This window comes from Neofelis nebulosa, chromosome 4 (assembly GCF_028018385.1).
Source record: "Neofelis nebulosa isolate mNeoNeb1 chromosome 4, mNeoNeb1.pri, whole genome shotgun sequence".
In the NCBI taxonomy this organism is placed as follows: domain Eukaryota; kingdom Metazoa; phylum Chordata; class Mammalia; order Carnivora; family Felidae; genus Neofelis; species Neofelis nebulosa.
This window is the reverse complement of record NC_080785.1, coordinates 8,284,278-8,309,605: the sequence shown is the minus strand read 5'-3', so window position 1 is coordinate 8,309,605 and position 25,328 is coordinate 8,284,278. Positions and strand designations below refer to the sequence as shown.

The 25,328-nt window shown below is 43.8% G+C and overlaps 1 protein-coding gene across 1 annotated transcript in view; it reads left to right on the top strand.

Annotated features, from left to right (window-relative positions):
• Positions 1-25,328, top strand: part of CNTNAP2 (contactin associated protein 2) — a 1,972,370-nt gene that overhangs the window by 1,695,488 nt on the left and 251,554 nt on the right. The window contains exon 16 of the mRNA XM_058723957.1: positions 20,701-20,871. Coding sequence (XP_058579940.1) covers positions 20,701-20,871 — 171 coding nt within the window. The remainder of the gene's footprint in view (positions 1-20,700; positions 20,872-25,328) is intronic.

Genomic DNA, 25,328 nt, shown 5'->3' with positions numbered 1-25,328 from the left:
ACTGTGGTTTAAAAATCCTTCACTGTGAACGTGCTGAGCTTTTGTTCTTTCAGCGTGTTCTTTCTCTGATTTCTCAAGAAGACATAATCTAGTAAGACTGGGGTGCTGTGGCCACAAATCCCTGGTTAACATTAGGCAAGAGGAGCATCAGAAAGAGGCAGGGGTCCCCGCCTATTACCGAAGTCCTTTAAGAGCAGGTGATCGATTAGATGTACAAAGAGCATTGCCAAGAAGAAAGCATCACAGTCTCAATTAAAAAAAACAAAACAGGGCTGCCTGGGTGGCTCAGTTGGTTGAGCGTCCAACTTCGGTTCAGGTCATGATCTCGCGGTGTGTGGGCTCGAGCCCCGCATCGGGCTCTGTGCTGACGGCTCGGAGCCTGGAGCCTGTTTCAGATTCTGTGTCTCCCTCTCTCTCTGCACCCCGCCCCCCCCAACCACTCACCTTCAAAAATAAATAAACATTAAAAAAAATTAAAAAACAAAACAAAGCAAACAATTCAAGCTTTGGTTCACCTGTCTGCCTCCTGATGACACAGATCAATGATTTAATTGGTAGTCCTCTACATCGTCTCCTCAAATAGTGATTTGTCCCATTTATCATAATTTCTAAAGAGCACTAAAACATGGGATGCTCTTTAATAACATATATGGAGCTTGAATAAATAGCATAGTTCATATGCTTTCAATAGTCCAGAATTCCAGAAGTAGTGTTCTGTCGAACACACTTGGAAAAATACTTAACTAACCAGCCTATTTACAACAGAAAGAGTTTCGTGGCTCCACAGCTAATGCATCTGAAAGACCAGGAGCTCAAAAAAAATTTAAGGCGTGAACTTAGGAAGCTGGAGGCATGGGTTTGGTCCTCTTGTGCATGTTTATTTTACAGGCAGCATAGTGACAAGCCCACCCTGACCCAACGGAGTAAGAGATTATAGGCAGATTGGCTCAAACCCATCCCTGTTTTCCACCCACCATAGTAGAGAAATTATTTTAAACGTGTGTAGTAAGAATATTCTCTTAATTTTTTTAAGCATGACAGAAATAGGCAGTTGAGGGAAATGATTAGGAATGCAGGCTTTGGAATCAGACAGGCTTACTGTGAAGCACCTTGTTCACCCAGTGAACTTCAGCAAGTTACTTCGTTCCTCTCTTTCTCTCTCTCTCTCTCTCTCTCTCTCTCTCTCTCTCTCTCTGTCTGTCTCACCTGCCTCATCTGCAGAGTGGAATAATGGCAGTAAATTATTGGCAGATTTTGGCAGCAAAATCTTTTAGGATTTAGGAATCTCAGGTGGGATGATGTGCATTAAGTGCCCAGGACCGTGAGTCACCCAGTAAATGGTCAATAAATATTAGTTAGTATATATTATTATTATTCTCTCTACCAATAACAGCATTTTTGTCAACTGGGACTAAGAAGAAAAGAAGGAAAACGGAAGCAAAATGTCATTATGGTTTGAGGGGGGTTGCGTCTGCTGGCAACCTTTGTGACAATGGTCACCAATTACGTCTATTCAGAAAGCTGTCCTGTTGGCCCTGTGGAGGGTGACTTGGAGGGGGAGGTATTAAAGCCAGAGAGGCAAGAGCCACGCGAAAAGACAACAGGAGATGGTATGAGAAGCATGTGGAGATGCCATTGGTTGAATTTGGCATTCAGTTTTGTATGGGCATGGAAGTTATGGCTCCGGACAGACCCTGACACTTCCTCACGCTGCGTAACTCTGTGAACAGTGATATCCTTAACATGAGGACCACAAGAGGAGCCAGTCTTGGGATGTGGACGACGAGTTTTTGGTTTTACGTTTGCTCTTTTGAACTTCTGGTAGCAAATCCAGAAGAAGGAGCACGCCCTGCTGGAGCATTGGCATTTAGCTCTGGAACTCTGATCAGAGGTCCGTGTGGTAACACGGGTGGAGATTATCAGGGGGAGAAGATGGAAATCACACAGAGAGCCCAAGAGAGAACAGAGTGGCCTGAGTGGCGCCCCCAGGGGTACGGTATGTAAGCGACATTCAGAGGTAGTAGAATCAATGAGTGGACCAAGAGTAGAGTAGTAGGAAGAGAACCAGAGAGAATAACGTCCTGAGCTAAGTGAGCTTGAGTAAATAAGAAATTGAGAATAAAGATAGCACACCAAGTCTCTGAACTTCCCCCAGGACCCGGGAATGAACTTGAAGCCCTGTCTTCCCCAGAAACCTACACAGAAGCCAAGTTTGGCTGTCAGGGTACAGCTGTCTCTGGCAAAGGAGATAATGTCCTTCTGCTTCAAAGCTGATAAACCTGAGCCGCCCGTGTCTATGTGGTTTCCAAGCTATTCCTGCTCACTGAAACCTGAAGAGGGAGCGAGGCACGATTCCTTGTCAGACTGTCCCTGTGTCCTCAGCACGAAGCCTCGGGTCTGGCTGTACCAGGAACAGGAATGAATGTCATGTTCATCCTTCACAAACTTCAAAATAGCAGTAGTTCAAAACTAGCCAGGCTTCTAATAAGCAATTGGAGAGGTACCTAGACTCCAGAACTAGAACTATGTTTCCAAAGCATCTGTAGAAAAGATCACCTGCATCAGAAGCAGCAGGGGTGCTCATTAAAAGGGCAGATTCCAGGGCGCCTGGGTGGCTCAGTCGGTTAAGCGTCCCACTCTTGATTTCAGCTCAGATTATGATCTCATGGTTCATGAGTTCAAGCCCCAAATCAGGCTCTGCACTGACAGTAAGGAGCCTGCCTGGGATTCTCTCTCTTTCCCTGTCCCCTGCTCACACTCACTCTCTCTCTCTCTCTCTCTCTCTCTCTCTCTGAAAATAAATAAATAAATTTTAAAAAGGGCAGATTCCACATAGCCGGGATGATGGCTCAGAAATCCGCATTTTTAGCAAGCCCTGCACATTATTCTAATGCACAATAAAGTTTGTGAGCCATTGATTGTAAAAGAACAGAAAATCAGTTTGAAACACCCAGCAAAGAGCTCCACCTGGGAAAGGTAATCAGAAGGGAATACATTTTACTCATAGGAGATAATCCTTAACATAATTATGAGACTTTGTGAGAATTAATTGTGTCTAGTATCTCACTTTTCCAAATTATTTGTGTGAATATTTTCTCCCTCCCTGCTCTGTGTTTTCTGATTAATACATGGTGGAATGCTTTATAGTTTTTCCAGCATGAGAAATAGAGCAGGATGAAAATTTCCCATGCATTTTCTTCAAAGAAAAGCATTTTGGACTTCAGTGTTAAAAGGAAAAGTCATGAAATATTTTAATTTTTTTTCGAGGCTGGTGAGTTGTGTTCACCCTGTTCTTTTTATTAAGCACTTTTCAATGAATACTTCCTTTTTCTCAAGGTAAAAACTGGCTTTTTTTCTGCTGAAAAGCATCATTGTCAAAATTCATTGTCACATTTACACTTTAGAAATTATTACCTGGTTCTCGTTAGTGGAGAAAATTAGAATAGTTTATGTTCCACTGTGTTATCCTAACCTCGTCCCCTTGTTTGTCAAGATTCTTAAGCTGGACATTATTCTGCGTGTATGTGTGTGTGCTTGCAGTAAAACATAGATCATGACTGAAAGGCAACTACTAGAGAATTATTATAAGTATAAATATTGACCATGGATATTGAAATGTTTATCCCCACCCTATGTTGATACTTGAAGTCATACCATTAGAAATTAATTAGTTTGGATCTTAAAGGCATTTCAATCTTCAGGAACCTCTTATTAAAATAATAATTAAAAAACAGGGGTGAATAATCATGAAGGGCTTATCAGCCACCACACGATGAAGGTTTGGTTGATTAATAACTGAAAGCAGGATTGGGAAAGATGAAGCTAGAGACACATCAGGGAGATGGGGACTAGGAGAGACAAAAGAAACCGCCATCAAATGTCACCTTGCTCCTTCCCAGTCTCTCAAATGGGGCAATTCTCCCCCTTTCAACAAGAGCCTGTGCTGTGAAAGCAAGGAAAACTTTAAAAGACTTGTCCTCATTAAGTTTTGGGACAGAAACCTTACCAAATGAGTAAATTCCTGGGGAAGATCAAGATCTTAGAGCCCCTTAATAGGACTAAAATAATCATTAGCCGACCGGAGAGAAGAGGACAGCCTCTCAGCCCGAGGAAGAGGTATTGGGTGAGTCTGGCCCAGCACCGACCCTGCTTTCTTATACAGCTGCTTGGAAATACAGATCTGGAGAAGGGGGCTTCTCCCAGCCAAGTTCATGCTCCGGGATATGGGAATAGGGTTGCAAACTAAAGATTAATTGTGCAACACGACAGATGTCTTTGTGAGGTATTGCAGCACACACTTCAGTTCATACAGGGAAACATGGACCCTTCACACTTGGTCTGACCTGATGTTCAGCCAGCCAGGCCCATTTTCAGACCACTTCTCTAGGGGTATAAGACGTTAGGAAGTTGAACCATCCCAGCCAATTTAAACAACTGGTCTCTTTCACGTGAGCATTCCACCTCAGTGCTCCGGATCATCTCTGCCTGTGTCACATGCAACCAGAAAATGTGTAGCTCAACTCAATTCAATGTCTTTTGGGGGGAAAAAAATGCACAAGTGCTTTGACAAGACATACAAAGAATTAATTTAAAAAGTATCTTTAGTAAAAGTATCTTTAGTAAATCTCATAAGAGATTTTTTTAAACCTCTCTTTCCAAACAACTTCAGCAAATACTACTGAGTCACATCCCTAATGTAATAACAAGGCTTGATTTGGTCAAGCAGCGACTCTGTCTCCATATGGAGATTGAGCTTTTGAAGCCTTCCTCCTCGTTGCGGCTCCGTGACCCACAGCTCCCCCACTGGTGGACCCAGTCATTCTCAGTCATTCAACAGCATCTCCTGAGCACCTGCTGTGTGCCAAGCAAGGTCTGGGTGCCAGAAACACAAGAAAGGGCAAAGCAAGCGAAACACTTGTGTGCATGGACCTCATATCCTAGTTCAGGAAAGACAGTCAATAAATAGGTAAACTTAATATATAGATAGGAATGTAACATAATGACACATGCTCTAAAAGCAAAACCAGTGGGCAATGGCTAAGGATAACTTGAGGCTGGATTTTCCATTTGTTCGAGAAGGTATCACTGACTCTGAGGAGGTGACTGAATTCTGAGTGATAAGAAGAGCCAATCCTGCTGTAATCTGCGGGAAGCATTCCAGGAAGAAGAAACCGATCCTGAGATTGGAGCAAGCTTGATATCTTGAAGAACAGAAAGAAGGCTGGCGTGGCTTCTGAGCAAAGGATCGAGCGGAACAGGGTGGTATCAGAGACAGAGGCAAAATTATGAGGGCCCCAGATTCTGGATCTTTTATGAAGTCTAGGGCTATGCATGACGTACAGGAGCTTCTCAGAAGAGACACGAGGCGGAACACGGTGGTCTTCTCCCCAGGGTGCCCAGACTTTACGGGAGAGTCTCCTCTAGCTTTCCTTCGGCTGAAATTTGAAGACAAAGGATACAGTCGCATCTCCAGGCTCCCTTTAGATGCCAAGAAAGCCCAGCATAAAAATCATACAGGGCTGTTTGGAGGGCTAATACTTAGTAGGAAAAACCAAGGGCTGGGGATGGAGAGTGAAAGGGAATTACTCTATTTAAAAAAAAAAAATGCAGCATTTCTTCTGGAGCACTTGTATTGAAGCCACGGGACCTGGGTTCAAAGTGAAACTCTAAGTGTTCACATCAAAATTTCTGTACCTCAGTTTCCTCACATGAAAAATGGAGATAATACCAGAATTTCAAGTGATGTTGTGAAGATTAATTGGGGGAAAAAATGCCTGAATTAAAACATTGCTCGGAACATGGCGGGATAGATTTTAGCTGCTGTTAATAACTATTAATAATTCCATGAAGTTAACTATTCACAAATACTAGTAACTCTCTCAAGTCCGGGGTCTTAACAGAGTAAGGCTTGGTGAAGAAAAGTGTGCTCATGGCCAGTGGGAATTCATCAGAAGAAAGTTTTACAGCATCGCTGTTAGCGGTTAGTTGATTCGTTCGTTGTGGTGGTTTATAGCTCAGGAATGCCTCAGCGGCATGGGGGCCTTACATGTGAATCGTAGGGCCTCAGAAACCCTCTTCTTTCTCAGGATGAGAGAGAATGTCGCTCTTGCCCACTGTGGCTATGCTATCGCTATAGGGTGGGACCTGGAAACCTGTCACCCAGGGCCAAAGCTGAAGCCTCCTGTGCAATGCCGTGATCTGCTTGGTCCCAATATGGACTTCCTTTTCAAAACAAGTGTCCGAAGACCACAGGTAGTAAAAAAAAAACCTGATCTTTATTTGTAACTCACAAGGAGCATCGAGGCCATTCGATTCCCAGCACACAACACGTTCAGATTCGCTTTCACGCTGCTCCTGCTCCATGTTTCTCCATCATGTTCCACTTGTGTTGGACCCCATCCCAAGTTCTTCCCGAAAACTCTTTCCTGCAGCATTCATGGACTTTTGTCTCTGCTTCTGCTTCCTCTTCCCTTTCATTCTGTACACACAAATACACACACACAGACACACACGCACACAACCTGGGTCCTTCCTTGTACAAATCTCCCACCCATTACCATCCACAAAGGTAACTAGTATTAAAGTTTGATGTCAATCCTTCTAGACTTTTATCTTTTACTCTGTGCTTCAATGAACACACACACATACACACACACACACACACACACACACACACGAGTGTGTGTGTATACATGTGTAGATGTATCAGACACATGTACAACATGCACATATACTTTTTAGCAACATGGAGACATCGTATGGATTTTATTCTGAAAATTGTGTGTCACTCAACAATGTACAATTGACGATCTGCATAGACCCGTCTTACTGTTCATGCTACATTGTATTATATTTGTTTAATATACCATAACAGATTTACACATGGTGGTTGTTTTTTATGGTTTTTTTTTTTTTTTTTTTTTTTTTTTGCTACTAGAAGCTCTTTAAAATTTTACAAACCACCAAAGCCCCAAACTGTAAAGGTGTGTGCACAGTGTTCAACTCGAGGTGGAGGGTAGAAGATTAAGGAGAAAGTCAAGTGGATTGAAATCAGCAATAAAGCGACCATTCTCCAATACTAAATGTACTTGAAATTTATTCCCCTGCATCTGTAGGTAAATGTCCTTCTGTTCTTGAAACAATAAATCCCCATAAACTTCCCATAAAGTTTTGCAGAGGTGAAATGTGGGATTGGTTCCATCAGAATCCATTCAGAGCTTTGTTTGTGCACCTTCTGATCTGAATTTTAAAGCCCCTGTTTTTCCTCGGAGCCCCTGAGACTGAGAAAAGGTCAGAATGCAACATGTTTCAAAGCCGCTGTGCTCCGGGTGGCCACCAGCCTGCTGGAAATAATTGCTTTCAAAACCCAGATTGTGGCACCATCTACTCAGTTGCAAATTAGCATAACCTACGGCACCCTGCAGTGGTGATGACAACTGTTAGTGTAACTTTTTGTTCTATTCTCAATTCACTTTTAGAAATATTGAGATGCCCAAACACCTCCATTCCGGACAGGCTGTCTTTGTTTTCAGTAACCTCAGAGACAACACTGAGCCCCAGACCTCTATTTTACAACTTGAAATTTTATTTTATTTTTTTAATGTTTACCTTTTTTGAGAGAGAGAAAGAGAAGGAGTCGGGGAGAAGCAGAGAGAGATGGGGACAGAGGATCCCAAGCGGGCTCTGCACTGACAGCCGAGGGCCCGATGCAGGGGCTTGAACTCCTGAACCATGAGATCATGACCTGAGTCGAAATCAGATGCTCAACCCGCTGAGCCATGCAGGTGCCCTTACAACTTGAAGTGTTTTTTATTTTTTTTTTAAACTTACTCATTTTTGAAAGACATAGAGAGACAGAGCGTGAGCAGGGGAGGGGCAGAGAGAGAGGGAGACACAGAATCCGAAGCGGGCTCCAGGCTCCGAGCTGTCAGCACAGAGCCCGATGCGGGGCTCAAACTCACAAACCGTGAGATCATGACCTGAGCCAAAGTCGGACGCTCAACCGACTGAGCCACCCAGACGCCCCTACAATTTGAAATTTTGAAGTGGAAGATACTAAGTCCAATCATAAAGTGACACATCACACTGAATTTCACTGTAATAATCTATTCGATATTTCCTTCTCCGGTGTGTACCCCCCCAGTATGTTCAATAAACATGCAATGAGGCCCTGGTGTCTGGGGTTGTGGCCTTGCGACTTCATTCGGTGCAAACCTCTCCCGTGGCCCCGCAGCCCCTCTGAGCAGCTTCTGGGGAAATCGCTCCCCACTCCAGGCATCTCAGCAGCCCGTCCCTGCTCCCGTGGTCTGTCCTGCCTTCCTACTAATTCCCAGATTCCTCTGAAGCAAAACTATTCGAAATCAACATAGTGGATGTGCTCACTTTATTATTCGTCGTGATCAATGTGACACGACGTAATAAAATTCCCACTGGCCTCGCACCGTCTCAGACACCAAAGGGTGTCCTTTGCAATCCACTTGAATCCCATTTCACAATCCTTACCCCCGGGGGCGGCCACAACCGAAGCTGTGTCTCTGCACCGAGCCTTGCCCCATGGAGATGACAAAGGATCGCAATGGCAAGTGCAGTCATGCCTTCGAGTGTGTTCCTTTTATCCTTAAAAGTCTGAACATCTATTTCGGCTTTGCTGCATTATTTATTTTTACTTCGGAAATTATTTTCACTTAGCCACTAAGTGGAATTTGTTTTCAGGCTCGCTTTCCGCTGTGTTCCCTTCTTCTCGAGTATTTATGAGTTTGTTAGGAAACGACAGCCCGTTCTATATAAATCCAGGCCGTCTCTCACACCCTTGCACGCACAAAAATCTGTCATTTTTCTAGGAGTATTAATAAATATAGGCCAGAAGAGGGCTTTTCGCCCTTTTATAGTGCTTTGGTGTTTCAAAGTGCTTCTGGATGGCGCTGTGTCTTTACATCATTAGGACAACCCTGTGACAAAGGAACTACTTTTTCTAACTTACAAACAAAGAAACTGAGGTTCTAAAAGCTTGCATTTTTCCACTTCCTCTTTGCATCATGGGTTGTCTTCCCTTTTTACTAATCCCGCTCCTGGAGAGGGGGAGGGCAAGGAGGGGGATGGAGGGGGGGGGGACCGTGTTAGTTTTCAGTAGGAAAACGACAGTATCTATGAATAGGTGGTACGAATCTTTTTATTTCCTGTAATGAAAACAGCACCAAAAGGAAACTTTGATTTGTGTAACATAATTGTGTGACTCATATCAATCCATTACTCCGCCGTGTAAAGCAGTTTCCAATGTTCGCATCCACCATTCTGCCGAAATGGGAGGCTTTTTCCACATTTCACTCACCTAATGGATTTTATATAAAATCTGTTTTTCTATGGATGTAGGGCTCTGGGGGGTTTGTAGTCTATCAAGAGTTAAGGGTTGCCTCGCGTTACAGCGTTCCCTCTCTGCACAGTGGCTGAGCGTGGCTAAATACATCGCAGTCTTTTACATTTGTGCCGTGACCATTCTTCACCGCAACAGGGCAGATGATGGAATGGGAGCTTAATGGTATTAGGGCAGGAATTACAATCGTAGGAAGAGAGAAAACGATAAGAGGTCGGAGATACCAAAGGGACACATTGTAAAGACAGAAGCGACACCCACGGGGCTGGCCCTCAGAACCATCGTCAACCACCATGAGTACCTGCTGAGGACCCCATGGTTTTGAAGAGGGCCCGCATGTCAGATCTCTAAGAAGGGAACTGTTAAATGGGCCCAAAAGGCCAAGTAAATAATGCCAATCCGCATGGCCTTCCACCCGGCTAAATAACTCTTTGATTCAGAAACTTGAGAAGGAGGTCTCCACAGATGGTCAAGGAGTGGTAAGAGCTGGGAGTGGGACTATCAGTGGTTCAGATCTTTTTTAAGAACACTTAAAGAACACTTTAAGAACACTTAAAGAACACTTTTTTAAGAACACATTGAACACCCACCTCCGTGGCAGGCTAAAGATTACAGGTAGGAAGAAATAGAAAATACAATCTCTGCTCTGTGAAGTTCCTAGCCTAGCAGAGGAGAGGAACGCATGAAAGTAATTATAGTAATACGGTAAGTTGAATGCAGAGATAGACACAAGATGTCATAGGAACACAGGGAAAGCGTGCCCTCAAGGAGGAGAAGGAATCAGGCCAGATGTAGCGTGTGAGTGGGGAGGCCGGGGAAGGGGAAGTTGGAGAGAAGGATAATCCAGAAAGAGGAAAGCACGTGAAGAAAGGCATGGAGTCCATACACAACAATGGGGGTGGTGAGAAGTCATGGCATCTGTGTGCTGCTGAGCACACGTTCTCGGGAGAGAGGAGGCTGAAGAAGTGGGTCTACACCTAATACGCCGTGTCCAGGAGTTTGCAAGGTATTCCGCAGGCGTTTGGAACCATGAGAGGGAAACCGTCAGCTGTGCATTTTGGAAAGCTCTCTCTGTTGGCTTTGTAGGGACTGGATTTAAAATTGAACAACCCTGGAGGTAGAGCCTAACGTCAATACATCATCCAGGCGAAAGGTGATGGCCTGAGCCCTGGCAGTAGAAGGAATAGAAGTGGGGACATACCTGCAGAATATTTCGGAGGTGCGGTTCTCAGGCCTTGGGAGTCGATTGGGTATGGAGGAATGACTCCCCTGTTTCTGGCTTGAGCGGTAGAGTGGGAACAGCTCCAAGGGAGAATACTGCAGGTAGAGCGAATTTGGAAGAAATATATGTTCACTTGCAGTCATTTAGAGTTTGAAGTACTTGTAGGTCAAAGTAAAGCTGTCTAGTAAGAAACTCATATGTTAATGTTAAACTCATAGTAGCGATCTAACTGTATGCATAAATTTCGGAATCACTCATCTATGTGTGGTTAGTGCTTGAAATGGTGAAAGGGAGTGAAATCGCTCAGGAAAAGAAGGAAAAGCAGATTTATCCCTGGGCCTGACATGCAAGCATTTAAAAGTTACGCAGTTCCCCGAGTAGCCCTCCCATGGCCGTTCCTGTGTACTACGTTACTTGTTAAATATTTTTAATTTCAACCTGCATGTAGTGGATATAAATTTGTCCTCCAACCTCCAGATGCAACACTCTTATTTTTGCTAAAGCAGACAGATCTTCCCTCCGATCCTTTGCTCATCAAGATGTGAAACATCCAGGCTTGCTACTCCCTCCTGCTTTGGAATCGATCACACAGAAACCTTTAGAGTTTTACCCGACACACAAATTTGAATGAAGAGCACAGGGCATGGATATTTCCATTACACACTTAGTTATTCATTTCTCCACTTCTGGTTAATAATTTTTAACTTTGAATCCCATTATATTTAAGATGACAAGTAGGATGACTAATTAGGCATAACGAGTCACCCCAATAAGGAAAGTTTGAGGGATCTAACACAGAGACCCTGGAGAGTTTTAGACCTGCTCCCCATCTCCAAATATCCAAAGTACATGGGGCGCCTGGGTGGCTCATTGGTTAAGCGTCCTACTCCAGATCAGGTCATGATCTCGCTGTTCGTTGGTTCGAGCCCACGTTGAGCTCTGTGCTGACATCTCAGAGCCTAGAGCCTGCTTCAGATTCTGTGTCTCCCTCTCTCTCTTTCCCTTCCTTGCTTTCACTCTGTCTCTCAAAACTAAATAAAACATTAAAAACAATTTTTTAAATCTGAGTATACACAACTGTTTCCAGAACTCAAAATAAGATAAAATTACCTCCTTAGTAGGACTCTGTCCACGTGCACCATTGACAATAGTCAGGTGTGAGCTTCCACAACTGATGAATTTCATCACATAATCAGTTTCATCACATCCCCCCATTCTCTGGCTATTGGTCAGCTCACAGCAGCGCAGGAAACACCCTCAGCATCATGACCTCTAGGGTTTTATTATCATATTGTTCTCTGTGGGACCCTGTCCCCATTCTTTCCCAAAGAAACCAAATGGCAAAGAGACACAGGGTGAAAAATTTACATTGTTGACCCCCAAGCCCTGTGGGTTGTTAACAATGGAAAAAGTTTGCTGGTGGGGGTGAAACTTGACAAGTTAGTAACGTTCTACCTCCAAGCCCTTCATTTTGAGGTTGGGCTTGCCCTATAAAATCAGGCAGGGAGCTGAACAAAGCTACTTTTACCTTTCCAGAATGCACAAAATGGTTTAATTAAGGAAGTCCTTTTTTTCTACCCATAAGGACACCTCTACAAATAGACTCAAATCTACATGCAAATGAAGCCATCTGGCTTATTGTTGTCAATAGCACCCAGCCCACGGTAAACAATAGAAGGCTCACTGCGTAACTCAAATACCCACATCTCTAACCTTGGGGTCACTGAAAATTTTCAGAGTAATTAGACTCAACGCTAGTATTCACATTGGAGAGTGCTTGCCACTTCAAGCACAAGCAATAGCTGTGTTTCTTGGTGCGGTCCCAGTACGGGGCCACTGGATGGCTCTGAGGGAATTGCTGGACCTGGGAGCCAGTGGCGTCCAGCCACACCCACAGCCATGGCCTCACCAAACCACAGCCACGGCCGTAGAGCCCACGTGCAATCTTCTCCCTGTCTGCCAGAAGCCAAGTCTTCCAGCCACTTCCTGGTTACCTGCCCTCTCAGAGGGGAGGGATCTCTGCTGTACCTTCATTCTAATGAGAGGCTCTACGGTGTGTGGGTAACTCTGCTTTCTTGGGTGCCCGCCACTGCTTTGTTCGTCAGATTTTTATTCAGCGGCTGCTCTACAAAACCATATGTCACATCGCCAGGGCTCAAGGTGACTCCCATGTGTGTGTCCTGAAGGAATTTTTTTTTTTAATTCCTGAGGAGATTAAGCGGCGGGGAGGGCACAGGTTTGAAAGCCAGTGAGCAGGGAGCAGAAGGGTGAGAAGCGAACAGGAGAGATGGCGGACGGGGGTATGAGTCTGAGATGAGTCGACTGGCTGCAGAAGTCAGAATTGGTTATGTCAGTTTAGCTAGGGGTGGTTGGCTGCTCCCCTTAAAGAATTCACCCGCGGGGTAGGGAAGGCTCAGGAGGGGCCTCAGGGCTTGCTGGCCTACTGTTTAAGGAAAGGAAGCTCCTTTCCCATCCTCCCCCAGGACCATAGGTGACACCAAAGCCATCAGTCATAATGGTTAATGTCCTTTTGGAAGTAGCAATGGCAGTAGTAACATGTGTTGAACACTTACGTTGTGCTCAGCCCTCTGCTAAATGCATTTCGTGGATTATCTTCTGTGATTCTCAACACCCATTAAGAGAGGTGCCATTGTTAATTCCATTGTACGCATAAGGAAATTGAGATTGAGGGAGATCAAGAAACTTGTCCCAGTCACCTAGTGGGTGTGGGTGATAAAGCCAGACCCTGATGCTGGAGCCTGCATGTGGAACAGGCCACGGCAACTTCGCCAAGTGACAAGCCAGAGCAGCCCCCTGAGGTCACTTATTGTCACCCCACCGTGCCCCTCCCCCAACTCCATGTCCTCCAAACGCCCTGCTCCTGCTGCTACCACCGTCACAGGGGTGTCTCCAGTGTATCACATGTCCAGTTGCTTCCTTACTTGAGTCCAGACTGTTGACAGGCAGAGGGGAAGCGAACTCCAACAGGGTCTGGAATGGAGTCCGTGGGAGGTCGGGTCCTGGTAAGGCTCACAGAGGACTGGTGAAGTCCGGGCAGCCTCAGTTAAACCCTCACTTCACTTTCTCCAACCCTGCCAGCAGCTCTCCTGTCCTACCCAACAGGAGCTAAGATGTGACGGAACCACGGAACCACGTATGAGCTAAGCAGTAAACTGGGGGAAACTCAGCAAGGCTGTTCTGATTCCTCTCAGTGTCCCTTTGTGTTTCGAGGTGAGGGTGATCCTTTCCTCAGGGAGGGGGGGTCACCTCACATAAGGGTCTGTGACCTGCTTCAGAGGAGGGCCAGAGAGTCCTTCCCGCACCAGCCATTTCTTACGTTCCCTTAGTTCAAAATATTCAATATGCTAAGGTGCTGTATTTGGGGGAGCATGCCCTGAACCCCATCAGTTACATACACGATGCAGTAATCAGAGAGCATTAGCTTCCTCAATAGCGACACAGACAGCTCGAATATATTGACGAGATGCCTTTAGTAACTCCATGGCAGAATAATTTTCTGGAGTGTCTCAATTAGATGTGGAAGCAGAATAAGGACTCTTCAGAAAAGCAAGGATTTAGAAAGTCGACCTCTTGCATTCCTTTTCTCAAAAAGCTATAGGAGAATGTGCCTGTGGAAATGAGGGTGTAAACCTAGAAAGAGGGATCACCCAAAGTCATGGGGTCTTCTGATTTGGCCATTTAATAGTGAAGAGTGGCAGAAACATGGTCGGCAATAATAGCAAGAGACAGGTCCCAGGACCAGAGCCGGGTGTCAACCCTCAGAAGAGCCAGTGGGCCTGACAACAGGAAGTCAGAGGCTGTAGGGGACCTCCGAGGGACAAAAAGGGGGCTGCTAGATCACCCGATGTGTGTGATGTTGGGAACACATGTGGGAAGAGTTTTACAGGTGTGTTGAGTTATTGGAGAGAATTTATGACAGGTACAGAGAAAACTAAGCCAATGGAAAAAGAGGTAATTACTGATTCCAGAGGAACAAAAGAAATTATACAAATAAAAGAAACTATAATTATATTTTACTAGTCGGCTCATTAGTGAATAACCCAGAGCCCTAAAAATGTAAATATTGAATTTCAGTGGAACCCAAAATCTGTGAGTTGCTAGTTTGGGAGAATCTGGAGAAAGGGAATAGGCAGGCAGGCTTCTAAAAATGCTCAGTCTTTATCTTGCATCTGGGGAAGGTCAATCAAGTATATCTAAAATGCATAAATTGGGGCGCCTGGGTGGCTCGGTCAGTTAAGCCTCTGACTTCGGCTCAGGTCATGATCTCGCAGTCCATGAGTTCGAGCCCCGCGTCAGGCTCTGTGCTGACCGCTCAGAGCCTGGAGCCTGTTTCAGATTCTGTGTCTCCCTCTCTCTGACCCTCCCCCATTCATGCTCTGTCTCTCTCTGTCTCAAAAATAAATAAACGTTAAAAAATATTTTTAAAAATACTTAAAATGCATAAATCAATAAATATCAACACATGCATACTTTAGAAACACAGGGATATAACTGAAAGAGTTAAGTGTAGGAGTTGTTGCTAAGAAATTGGGTTGGAATGGGGGTGGAGCAGGGAGTTGCATTTTCCTTTATCCCTTGTAGCACCCTGGATTGTTAAAACTATGTATCTGTACCCCGAGGTCGGAAATTAAAACTAGGCTTGGGACACCTGGGTGGCTCAGTTGGCTAGGCGGCTGAATCTTGATTTCACCTCAGGTCATGATCTCATCGTTCCTGAGATCAAGACCCACAGCAGCATTTTAAGTTGAAGTGCAGAGCCTGCTTGGGATTCTCTCTCTCTTTCTCTCTCTCTCTCTCTCTCTCTCTCTCTCTGCCCCTCCCCTGCTCTCTCTCTCTCTCTCAAAATAAATAAATAAATAAACTTAAAAAATGAGAAATTAAACCTAGGCTTAAAACAAATTGCTGCTGTCGACCTAAAAAGGGTAAATTGAGGCAAGCTCAAAACTGTCAAAAAGAGGAGTTTATTTAGGAATAGCAGAAGAATTGCGATTTGGTACACACAGACTGTAGCAAGCTCCAGGCATCTGTGGAGGGTTTGGGGAAGGCTGTATTTATGCGCAGGGGATGGAGACAGGAGAGAGTTCAGTTAGATCTGTTAAAATAAAAAACAAACAGAGGCCAGCTTTGAAAATTCCCCAAGCAGAAAAAAACAGTCCAGTCAGACAAAAAAGAGCTCAATTCAGCTTATTTTTTCAGACCAACCCAACGTGGGTCATTTCTTGTTCATGCCTCTGGAAACCATAAGCAAAAATTTCCCAAGATTGTTATGAGGTAACCCCTGACCAACTCCTTATCATTTAAGAAAATCCCAACATTATCAGATTTCTGTAAATGGACATTTATGGGAAATCAGCATGTGTGTCCTTATGTTTTATTTTCCTAAGAGCACGTGAGTGAGATTTTCTATTTTCTATCCTCCAGTTCCATTTTAAATTGAAGATCTTTAACACTGCTCAGCAGAAAATATCCTTAGAAATTTTGAAGTCAGTATCCCATACCAAATAATCATTGGTGAGATTAAAGTAAATGGCTGTTAAAGAATTTGGATGAACAGGGTGCCTATTGGCTCAGTTGGTTAAGCATCCAACTCTTGATTTCAGCTCAGATCGTGATCTCAGGGTTCCTGAAATCCAACCCCACATGGGGCTCCTGCACTGATGGGGCAGAGCCTGCTTGGGATTCTCTCTCCCTCTGCCTCCATCCCTCCCTCACTCGTGTTCTCGTTCTCTCTCTCTCTCTCTCTCTCTCTCTCTCTCTCTCTCTCTCTGTCTCAACATAAATAAAATAAACATTAAAAAGAAATCTTGGGGGCATCTGTGTGGCTGAGTCGATTGAGCATCCAACTTCGGCTGAGATCATGATCTAGCAGTCTGTGAGTTCAAGCCCTGCATTGGGCTCTGCATTTTCCAACCTTGCCTTCTTTTGCCTGTCCACACTACTGAGATACTACTCTTTGCCCTTCAATGAAATCTCTTATTTCCAACTTGGTATTCTCGTCCAGTGTCACTTGACCCTCTATAACACTGACCTTGACAGCAAGTACAAATGGCAGCAATTTCAGTAATCTTAAGGTTAGGAGACCATCATCCTTGCAAATTCATGGCATTGTTCAATGAGGTCTGTCTGTAGGAAAAAAACAGAAATTAAGACATAGGTAAGAACAGTTATGGTGTGCTAAGGATACAGTGTCCCGTTATCAGGAGGTGCTAAAGCAGCATTAATTTTTATTTATATTTAGTTAGTATCTTCAGTACCCAGGCTACCATAAAGTAGATCTTGCCCCATGAGGACATCGCATGTGGAATGGAATTAGATAGAACTGAGAGGAGTGGCTATACAATTACCCACTGATTTAATAATTATTTATTGAGTGCTTACTATGTTCTGGGGCCAAAGGTTATAGAGACAAAATGGTTTTCTCCCAGCTTTCAAGGAGCTTATGGCCAGTTGGGAATAATGTAAACAATAATAATGCTCTAGGCTCTTTGCATCATGAAGCACAATGAGCACTAGGAAAAAAAACAACTCATGTTATTTTGTTGTAACCAAAAATCCCAGAGACTGGGCAACAGACTTATCAGAACATGCCTCACAGAAGTTCATCAGCATCTGAAGCAGTGGCTCCCCACCTTTCTCATTGTCTACATTGCTCATTAACACTTTCATGCCCACATCCCCATAAACATATTTACTTACCAATTCTATCATGCACCACTATACTCATATATCATGTACATTATAAATATGACTGGGGGGCGCCTGGGTGGCTCAGTCAGGTGAGCATCTGACTTCGGCTGTGGTCATGATCTCGCAGTTCATGGGTTCGAGCCCCACGTTGGGCTCTGTGCTGACAGCTCAGAGCCTGGAGCCTGCTTCAGATTCTCTGTCTCTGTCTCTGTCTCTCTCTCTCTCTCTCTGTACTTCCCCCACTCACGCTCTGTATCTGTCTCTAAAAATGAATAAACGTTAAAAATGTTTAAGTATGACTAAAACAGATCTTTTAAAGGATGGGTTTTAAAAAATAAGTAGAATTTCTAATGACCTCTGCTTGTACCACATGGCTCTCCTTCAGCACCACCTGAGTGGACAGCTCCACTCTGACACAAGTCCCCAGAAAGTCCTCAGTGTTGCTGGTCAAGAATCTGGACTTAGTTCATCCAGAGACTTGGGGCACACCACAAGTGACAACTCCAAAAGATATCATGTGATAACCCAGACATTTCCGGAAAGATGACTGGTAACCACGGTTTGCACCAGGCTCAATTTCCCTGTGAATATGTCAATTCAAAAGGCCAAATTAGTTAGAAGTTGCTTAGTGAGCATAGAATTAGAACAAATGGAATTTTGGTCTGTGGGGACCTTTCATCAAGCTGGAATAACTGATTGAACTGCCCTTCTCCTCTCCAGGGATATTTCTGTCTGAATAACCAGCCCTGGACCTCAAATAAATACTGACATGTTTTACTTTTAGCTTTCCTTTTTCTAGAATCATTTCAGACAACTGCCCTTCTGTTAATACATCACCACCTCAGAAAATGGGAATGCACTTGATTGGAATGAAACTTTAAAATGTTAATTACATTCACATCCTGGGGATTTAGCCTAAAGAGACAGAATTGCTTTGCTTCAGGCTGAAGCATGGCTGAGGACTTTGATTCTTGGGGCCCCTCTGTTGTTATAGGGCTCTCACCCAATTAGGATGAGCCAAATCCTGCTGACCCTGGGGATGGGGCTTCATTCCTTCTAGACCTCTCCTCGATGGGAGGGCTGCAACTTCTAGTTTGATTTAGGTTTTATCTTGTGAGACCTTCATTCTCAGTCCACTGGGAAAGGTAAGCCCCCGAAGTCCCCTCAGGAGATATTCAGCCACATCTTGGGCCAGGAAGAGAACTCAGCCCTCGGATGATAGCAACTTACACATGTATCATTCTAACCAATATCATACCATATTCTTCTTTCCCAAGAGGAAACTAGTCTATTTTTTTCTCCTGCTGAAAGCTTTGATATGGCAACTTAAAAAAAAAAAAACCTCAAAACTGCACTAAGACTTTTGGGACCCCTTAAATAATAGACTCAATCCCCACCACTGTTTTACGTTAATAAAGACATTTACGAACATATTTTGTGCTGACTTGCTGGTTATAAGTTGCCATTCATTTATCTAGATGTCACTCTATCCTAGACATCTCTAAGAATGAAAACAAATAACATTGATTAAATGAGAGGTTATTTTAATATCTCATAATATAACAACATTATATATTTAATTTAAAATTATGGTTTATGTGGTGCCTGGGTGGCTTAGTCGGTTGAGCATCCAACTTCGGCTCAGGTCATGATCTCATGGCTTGTGGGTTCGAGCCCCACATCAGGCTCTCTGCTTTCAGTGTGGAACACACTTCCGATCCTCTGTCCCCCTCTCTTTCTGCACCTCCCCCACTCTCACTCTCTGTCTCTCAAAAATAAATAATAAGACACTTAAAAATAAAAAAATACAATAAAATTATGGTTTAAGTATAGCAGTGCCAACACAAAAATAGTTTTATTTAAAAATAGCAGTTGAACTTAATATTGCATATGTGCATAATTTGCATGAAAGAAAGAAAAAAATGTAGTTTATAAAAACTATTAGAGGGAACTTGATTAATTGTGTTCTTCGAAGGAAAAATCAGTAAAAAATGAAAAAAAAATCAGATGTTACAAGAAAATTTTCCACAATTTACTGACCTTATAGGGTTTGAATTCAGCGATTCATGAATCAGGCAGCATCCAATCTAGCCGATAGAAAATATCTCTAGAGAACCACACAAAGCAAGTGACTTTTATAGACAGAGGTGAGCAGGAACAAGGAAGTTGCACTGGGAGTTTGCTGATTGGCTAAAGCAGAGTTACTTCCCTTATACGGAGTGAAAGGAGGGCTTAGAGCCACATCATGTAATTTGTGCTGAGCAGACAAAAGCCAATTGGTTGACTCGGGCTTTCCCTTTCTGGGAGAACAGGGTGTAGAAACTTTAAGTTTTGGGTTGCCGAAGTGAGGCTTAACATGAGTGACTCCATGTTGGGCCTAATCTGGTGATGTTAACATAAGTTTAGTACTAAAGGGAAAGGCTTCAGTAGCTATTTTAACGTATGCCCATGTATTTTTGTCCTTAGTTGTGATAGTAAACATACTCAGAAACGTGTACAATCAAAAGGAATTTCTCCCCTGCAGGTAAAGTCAAGAGTCAGCTCTTGGTTGTATTAAATTCTTGGTCCATCTGTTCTAATGGAATGTGCATCATAGAGTTTGGTATTTTTATTATGTCCTGTGAACTGCTTTTCTCCTGGGGTCACTGGCTACTATCAAGCAGTGAGGGAGTGGTGTACAACCATGTCTTTGCCATGAGTTCAAGGGTAGAGGCTAATGGAGAGCCCTCAGGGGGACTCAGCTCAGCACCCCACACCGTCCTCACCTGGAGTCCCCAGGAAGGAAGAGGTTGACAGGGGGAGACACTCCCTTTATGGCAACTAGCCTCTGGAGGTTTGGAATGGGGACGGTGGGGAAATGAATAGCCTGGTCTTCTTGCCTTTTCCTTGGCCCCCACCTCCCCCACAACTGTACTCAATGTCTGAGCAGGAGCTGGTTATTCAAAGACAAAGTTGGATGAGAAGTAAAAGCAGAACACCAAAGACCCCATTCCTATTGTATCCCTCTAGGTCTAACCCAGATGCTTCTTGCACCAAACCCAAGCCATCAGTACGTATGCACGAGTTCAAAACATCACCCCAACCCCCACCCGGTGGTGCCAGGATCTGCTCTGCATTTTTCCCTTTATTGGCATTTACCCCCTAGGGTCCCTCCAAGGCTGCTCTTGGTAGGAACCCTAGCTGTCAATCATAAGTACAACATGCTCTTATACACACGCATAGAACTTTCAGAAAGTTGAGAATAAGTCTGTGGGGATTTTGTGCCATGATGTTCAGCAGGATGAGAGGAGACAAGGGCTATTGCCAATGGAAATTTATTAAAACTTAAGAAATGGCTGTGTTTTCTATTACTCCTGTTGTCAAGATATACATTACCCTGGGTTTTTTTTTCCTTCCACAGGGAATTATTGGAATGCTGCCTCTTTCCCAAACCCATCATCCTACCTGCACTTCTCCACTTTCCAAGGGGAGACCAGCGCTGACATTTCTTTCTACTTCAAAACATTAATCCCCCGGGGAGTGTTCCTTGAGAACTTGGGCAACACAGATTTCATCAAACTAGAACTGAAATGTGAGTATAAACTCTCTGTCAACTCGTGAATGGCCTCCTCTCTTGTCACTTCAGGCTGGTCCTGACACTGATTATGTAATCTGATTGAATCCAAACATCGGCGGTTTCCTTTGTTCCAGAGATGATGCTGGAAGGTAGCTACACAAACGTGGAGAAAGACCTTGGCCCCCTGCCCTTGGGTTGCTTCCCCAGGAAGCAGGGACACTAAGAGGTTCCCAACAATGCTACTCAAAGAAGATGAGAGAATAAATTGCTCTGGTAACATGGGGCAAGAGTGCATATTCAAAGCTTCTGTATGTGTATGTTTCTTTTCCAAGGAGACAGGGTTTAGAGGAGACAGAGGATTGTGCAAAGTGACCAGGAGTAAAAAATAAGATACTGGGAGGGATAATACAATAAGGAAAAGAGGGATAATAAAAATGAAAATCTGTATGAGTTAAGAAAGTAGCGTAGAAACAGGATTGTGTCACACGAAGAAACTTTGAGTTGGAAGCTTTCTAGCAGAGGCCTCAAACCCACACACCCTCCAGAGGTTTCAGTTCTGAGTTTATTTAGCTAAGGGTACAAAAATGAACCTCAGCAGAGTGACAGCAGATACTGCCTAGCTCAGCCCAGCTTGCCATGGATCCCAAAGACCCTCACCAGGTCATGTGGTCTGGGGAATGCCGTCTGTAGAAGATAGGGGTTCGCTGGATATGAGAAGGTCAGTTCTCATTATTCCAAGGCCCTATTATCCTTGGGGCAGAAATTCAGCTTCCGGAATCTACAGCCCACAAACTTCCAGGTTGGGGGAATATTGACACATGCCAAGCTCCCTTGGCCGATCAGACCAAAAAAGTATCAGCACAGATGACAGACGTGACCAGAACGGGTACACAAACCCATTCCCCAGAAATATCTGATGGAACATTTCTTCTCTCTTTCTGTAGTTATAATTATGCAATATGGTCTTTTAAAAAGAGAATCTCAGGCAACATTTTTCTCCCATAATCCTATGGGATTCTTTTTGTAAAATAGTGGACTGTGATCAGCAGACTTGGGAGTTCGTATTCTCAGCTCGAAATCCAAGTCCTTAGATAAATTGCTTAATCTCTTCGAATCCCAATTTCCCGATCTGTAAAATGGGGTGGTGATTTGTGGGGCCATTATGATAATAGAATATAGATACTCATGAAGCATTTCCTTCAGCTTCTAGAAGGTGTCAATATTGTATTCCTCAGGATGTTCATTATAAATCTAGTCTGAGCCAGATCTCATTGAAAGGGAAGACTGAGAATATTCTAGCCTTGGAATTAAAAAGTACACAAATAGTCAGGGGCACCTGGCTGGCTCAGTCGGTAGAGCATGCAACTCTTGATCTTAGGGTTGTAGGTTTGAGCCCCACGTTGGGTGTAGAGATAACTTAAAATAAAATATTTGAAAAAAAAAAAAGTAAATGATCATCCTCTCTTTAGAATTATTTTAAAGGGATTTTTCACTTTGCACAGTGAAAATTAATGGGATCAAACTATTTTCTGACTTCCACATCAGTAGGATTGTATTTTAGAAATACCTCATGGCAAAGAAAAAAATTGACAATCCCTACTTGAGTAATTCTGTCTGCTTCTGTAAGATGACTTAGATTTACCTCGTCCTTATTTTGTATCCCCATGTTTTATAAGCCTGCGCCCGGGTTGAAAAGAAGACAAGACCAAGTATAGACAGATCAAATGTTTCTATTTAGCACCTGCATAGTAGAATCTCAATTATTTCTGATGATGAAAAATCTGCAGAGATGTTCTCTAAGTTGCCCCAGTCTTTCCACAGTATGGAGACACTCTGTGGCAGGGGGTGAATTCTAGCCTCGTTTTGCCATAGAATTCTTTTTGTCCTAGTGTTTCCTTGAGGTGAAGAAGGGTGGGGACTTCAGACTAGAGGCTGGCCTCTGCTGAGAGTCCTCTGGAGCTTCTAGCAGTTACTAAGGGTGGAAGTAAGATCCCTCAGTGGCAGAGATATCCAATGCCCATCACTATAGAGCATCTCCATTGAGGTGCAAAGGAATCTACGGGAGAAAAAAGGCAGGTGTCTGTATTTGAAAAAGCAATGGCTTCAAAGCAGACAAGAAGCGATGCTTTCATGAAGAACATGGAAAATAACCAAACAAACCTGGAGGCTCGCCATTGCCCCATTATCACATCGCTCCAGACTCTTCTCTGCAGGATGCATGGGTGGCCGGTGGAAATGGAGCATTCTTCCAGACATATCTCTCCCCTGCCCGATGAGGTGCTCTGCAGACCTAATTGTTGTCCCAGACAATGGCTGGCTGTCCGAGGAAGCTCAGGAAAGATGGTTCCTGAAGTCACCCTTTTAAACACTTTCTCTGCTGTTTTTTCCCCTGTAAGCTTTCTGATCGCTTTCTGATAGGAATTCAGATTTTGTTTCTCTGTTTGTGTCTCCAAGGAATTTTGTCACAGTTCATGCCTACACAGTTCATGCCTTCCAGAATAACATTTCTGTTAATTAACTACATTGTGCCCTCCTGTCAGGAGTAGAAGATTCTCGCCTCTAAGAACAGTGAATCAGTTACACTAAGTTAATGAGATACCATCAATATCTTACTGTGCAAGTAAAAAAAAAAAATACATGAGAAAATTAGATTGATGTTACTCATTAGCATATTTTACAGGTAAAATTTTAAGACTGTATTTCACTGGCTATATTTACTCACTCATTCGGTGAGTGTTTATTGAGTACCTACAATGTCCCATATGCTGTGCTAGGTGCCGAGGGAACATAGTCAAATTAAGCATGGTCTCTTTCTCTCAGAGGGAATTCAGAGATCTGTCTGTTTTGGAAAATAGACAAGTAAATCAATAGTTACAACAATAATAAAAATAGCTCAACTTAATGCATTCACTATGTCTCAGGCACTGTTCCATGGATTTTAGGTAAATCATCTCACTCACTTTCCTAATGAACCTTTGAAATGGGCAGTACCATTAACATCTCTACTTTACAAATGAGGAAACTGAGGCAGGGGACAAGTAAGTTGCCAACATCCCACAGCTAGAAAGTGGCAGAGCTGGTGCTCGACCCCAGACATTTTTTTGTCTGTCCCAGTTCATGGCTGTTAACACCAAAGTGCGCCACCTCCCAGAACACATTGAGTGGCCGAGAGCACCTGACTGGAGGACAGGAGTGTTTCCAGGGAATGTCATGTTTTAATTAAGTTTTTAATTAAGATGGATGAGCAGGAGCCAGTAAGGTGCAGAAGTGAGGGAAGAGTGGGGTTCAAGAAGGAAGACGTAAGAGGAGGTATACACCAGTGAGTGAGGGTGTGTGGACAGAACCCAAGGACTCGCAAGGGTGCAGCTATAGCAGGGAGCCTGTGTTGGGGAACAGAGAGCTGGATCCAGAGGGGCCAGCATGGGCAGAGCACTCGATGTGCTCCAGGCGGGGGACAGATGTGGCTTAACTTGACCCTGACAGTTACGGTGAGCAGGGGCATAACACAGTCAGACTTGCATTCACCAGAGAGATGATGGAAAGGCAGACAAGAAGCGATGGGGCAGAGTGCATGTAAGGAAAGTAACATCAACAAAGGGTAGAGATGTGAGAGACCCTTAGAAGATAGGTCCCGCCAATTTTAACAAAATGCCTGTGAGAATGAAGTAGAAAGGAAGGTTCTAAAATGAAACCAGTGTTTCTGGTTTTGATGATTGTGCATGTGGAGCACCTTTGACTAAGAAATACAGCATTCAAGGGCAAAATGCAAACTACATTTGGATATTTTGAGTTCGCATGTCTGCAGAATAGAATAGTATCTATCCAGGTGGAAACGTCTAAAGGGGGCTATATACACACGTTTGGATCCCAACTGAGAGGGCGGAGTCAGAAATACAGTTTCAGAGTCATCATCACTAAGAGACTCATCAGGAAATAAGTATTTGGTGCCTGCAGCATGAATGAGATTGCCCAGGACAAATGTATAATTTTTCACCTACAGGAAAAAAGATGTCCAACAATGAAAACCACACTTACGGGATAGAAGGAAGCAAAATAGCTTGTAAAAGATGGGCAGAGAAGTAGGAAGACAGTGATAGCCCAGGGATCAGATGAAAAAAGAATTTCAAGAACAACAAATAAATAGCATTTGGGAACTGCTGAACTGAGCAGTCACTAAAATAAGGATGTAAAGTGTCCATCAAGTTGAACATGTAGAGGTCCCTGTCAAAAAGTAAGACAGGGTGGGTGACTAGAGGTGGATATAGGGAGCAGGGGACTGGGGCTTTGCCATTGTTCTTATAGCTGTTGTAAGTGGTGGAAACTTGAGCACACATATACATTAAGAAGGATAACCCAGTAAACAAGAAGAGGTTGGAGGAATGGGAAAGAAGGACAGTCTGAAAGAGTGAGACCCCTCAAGGAGGGGGAAATGAATGAGATCCAGAATCTGAACATCTGAAGGGGCTGAGAGA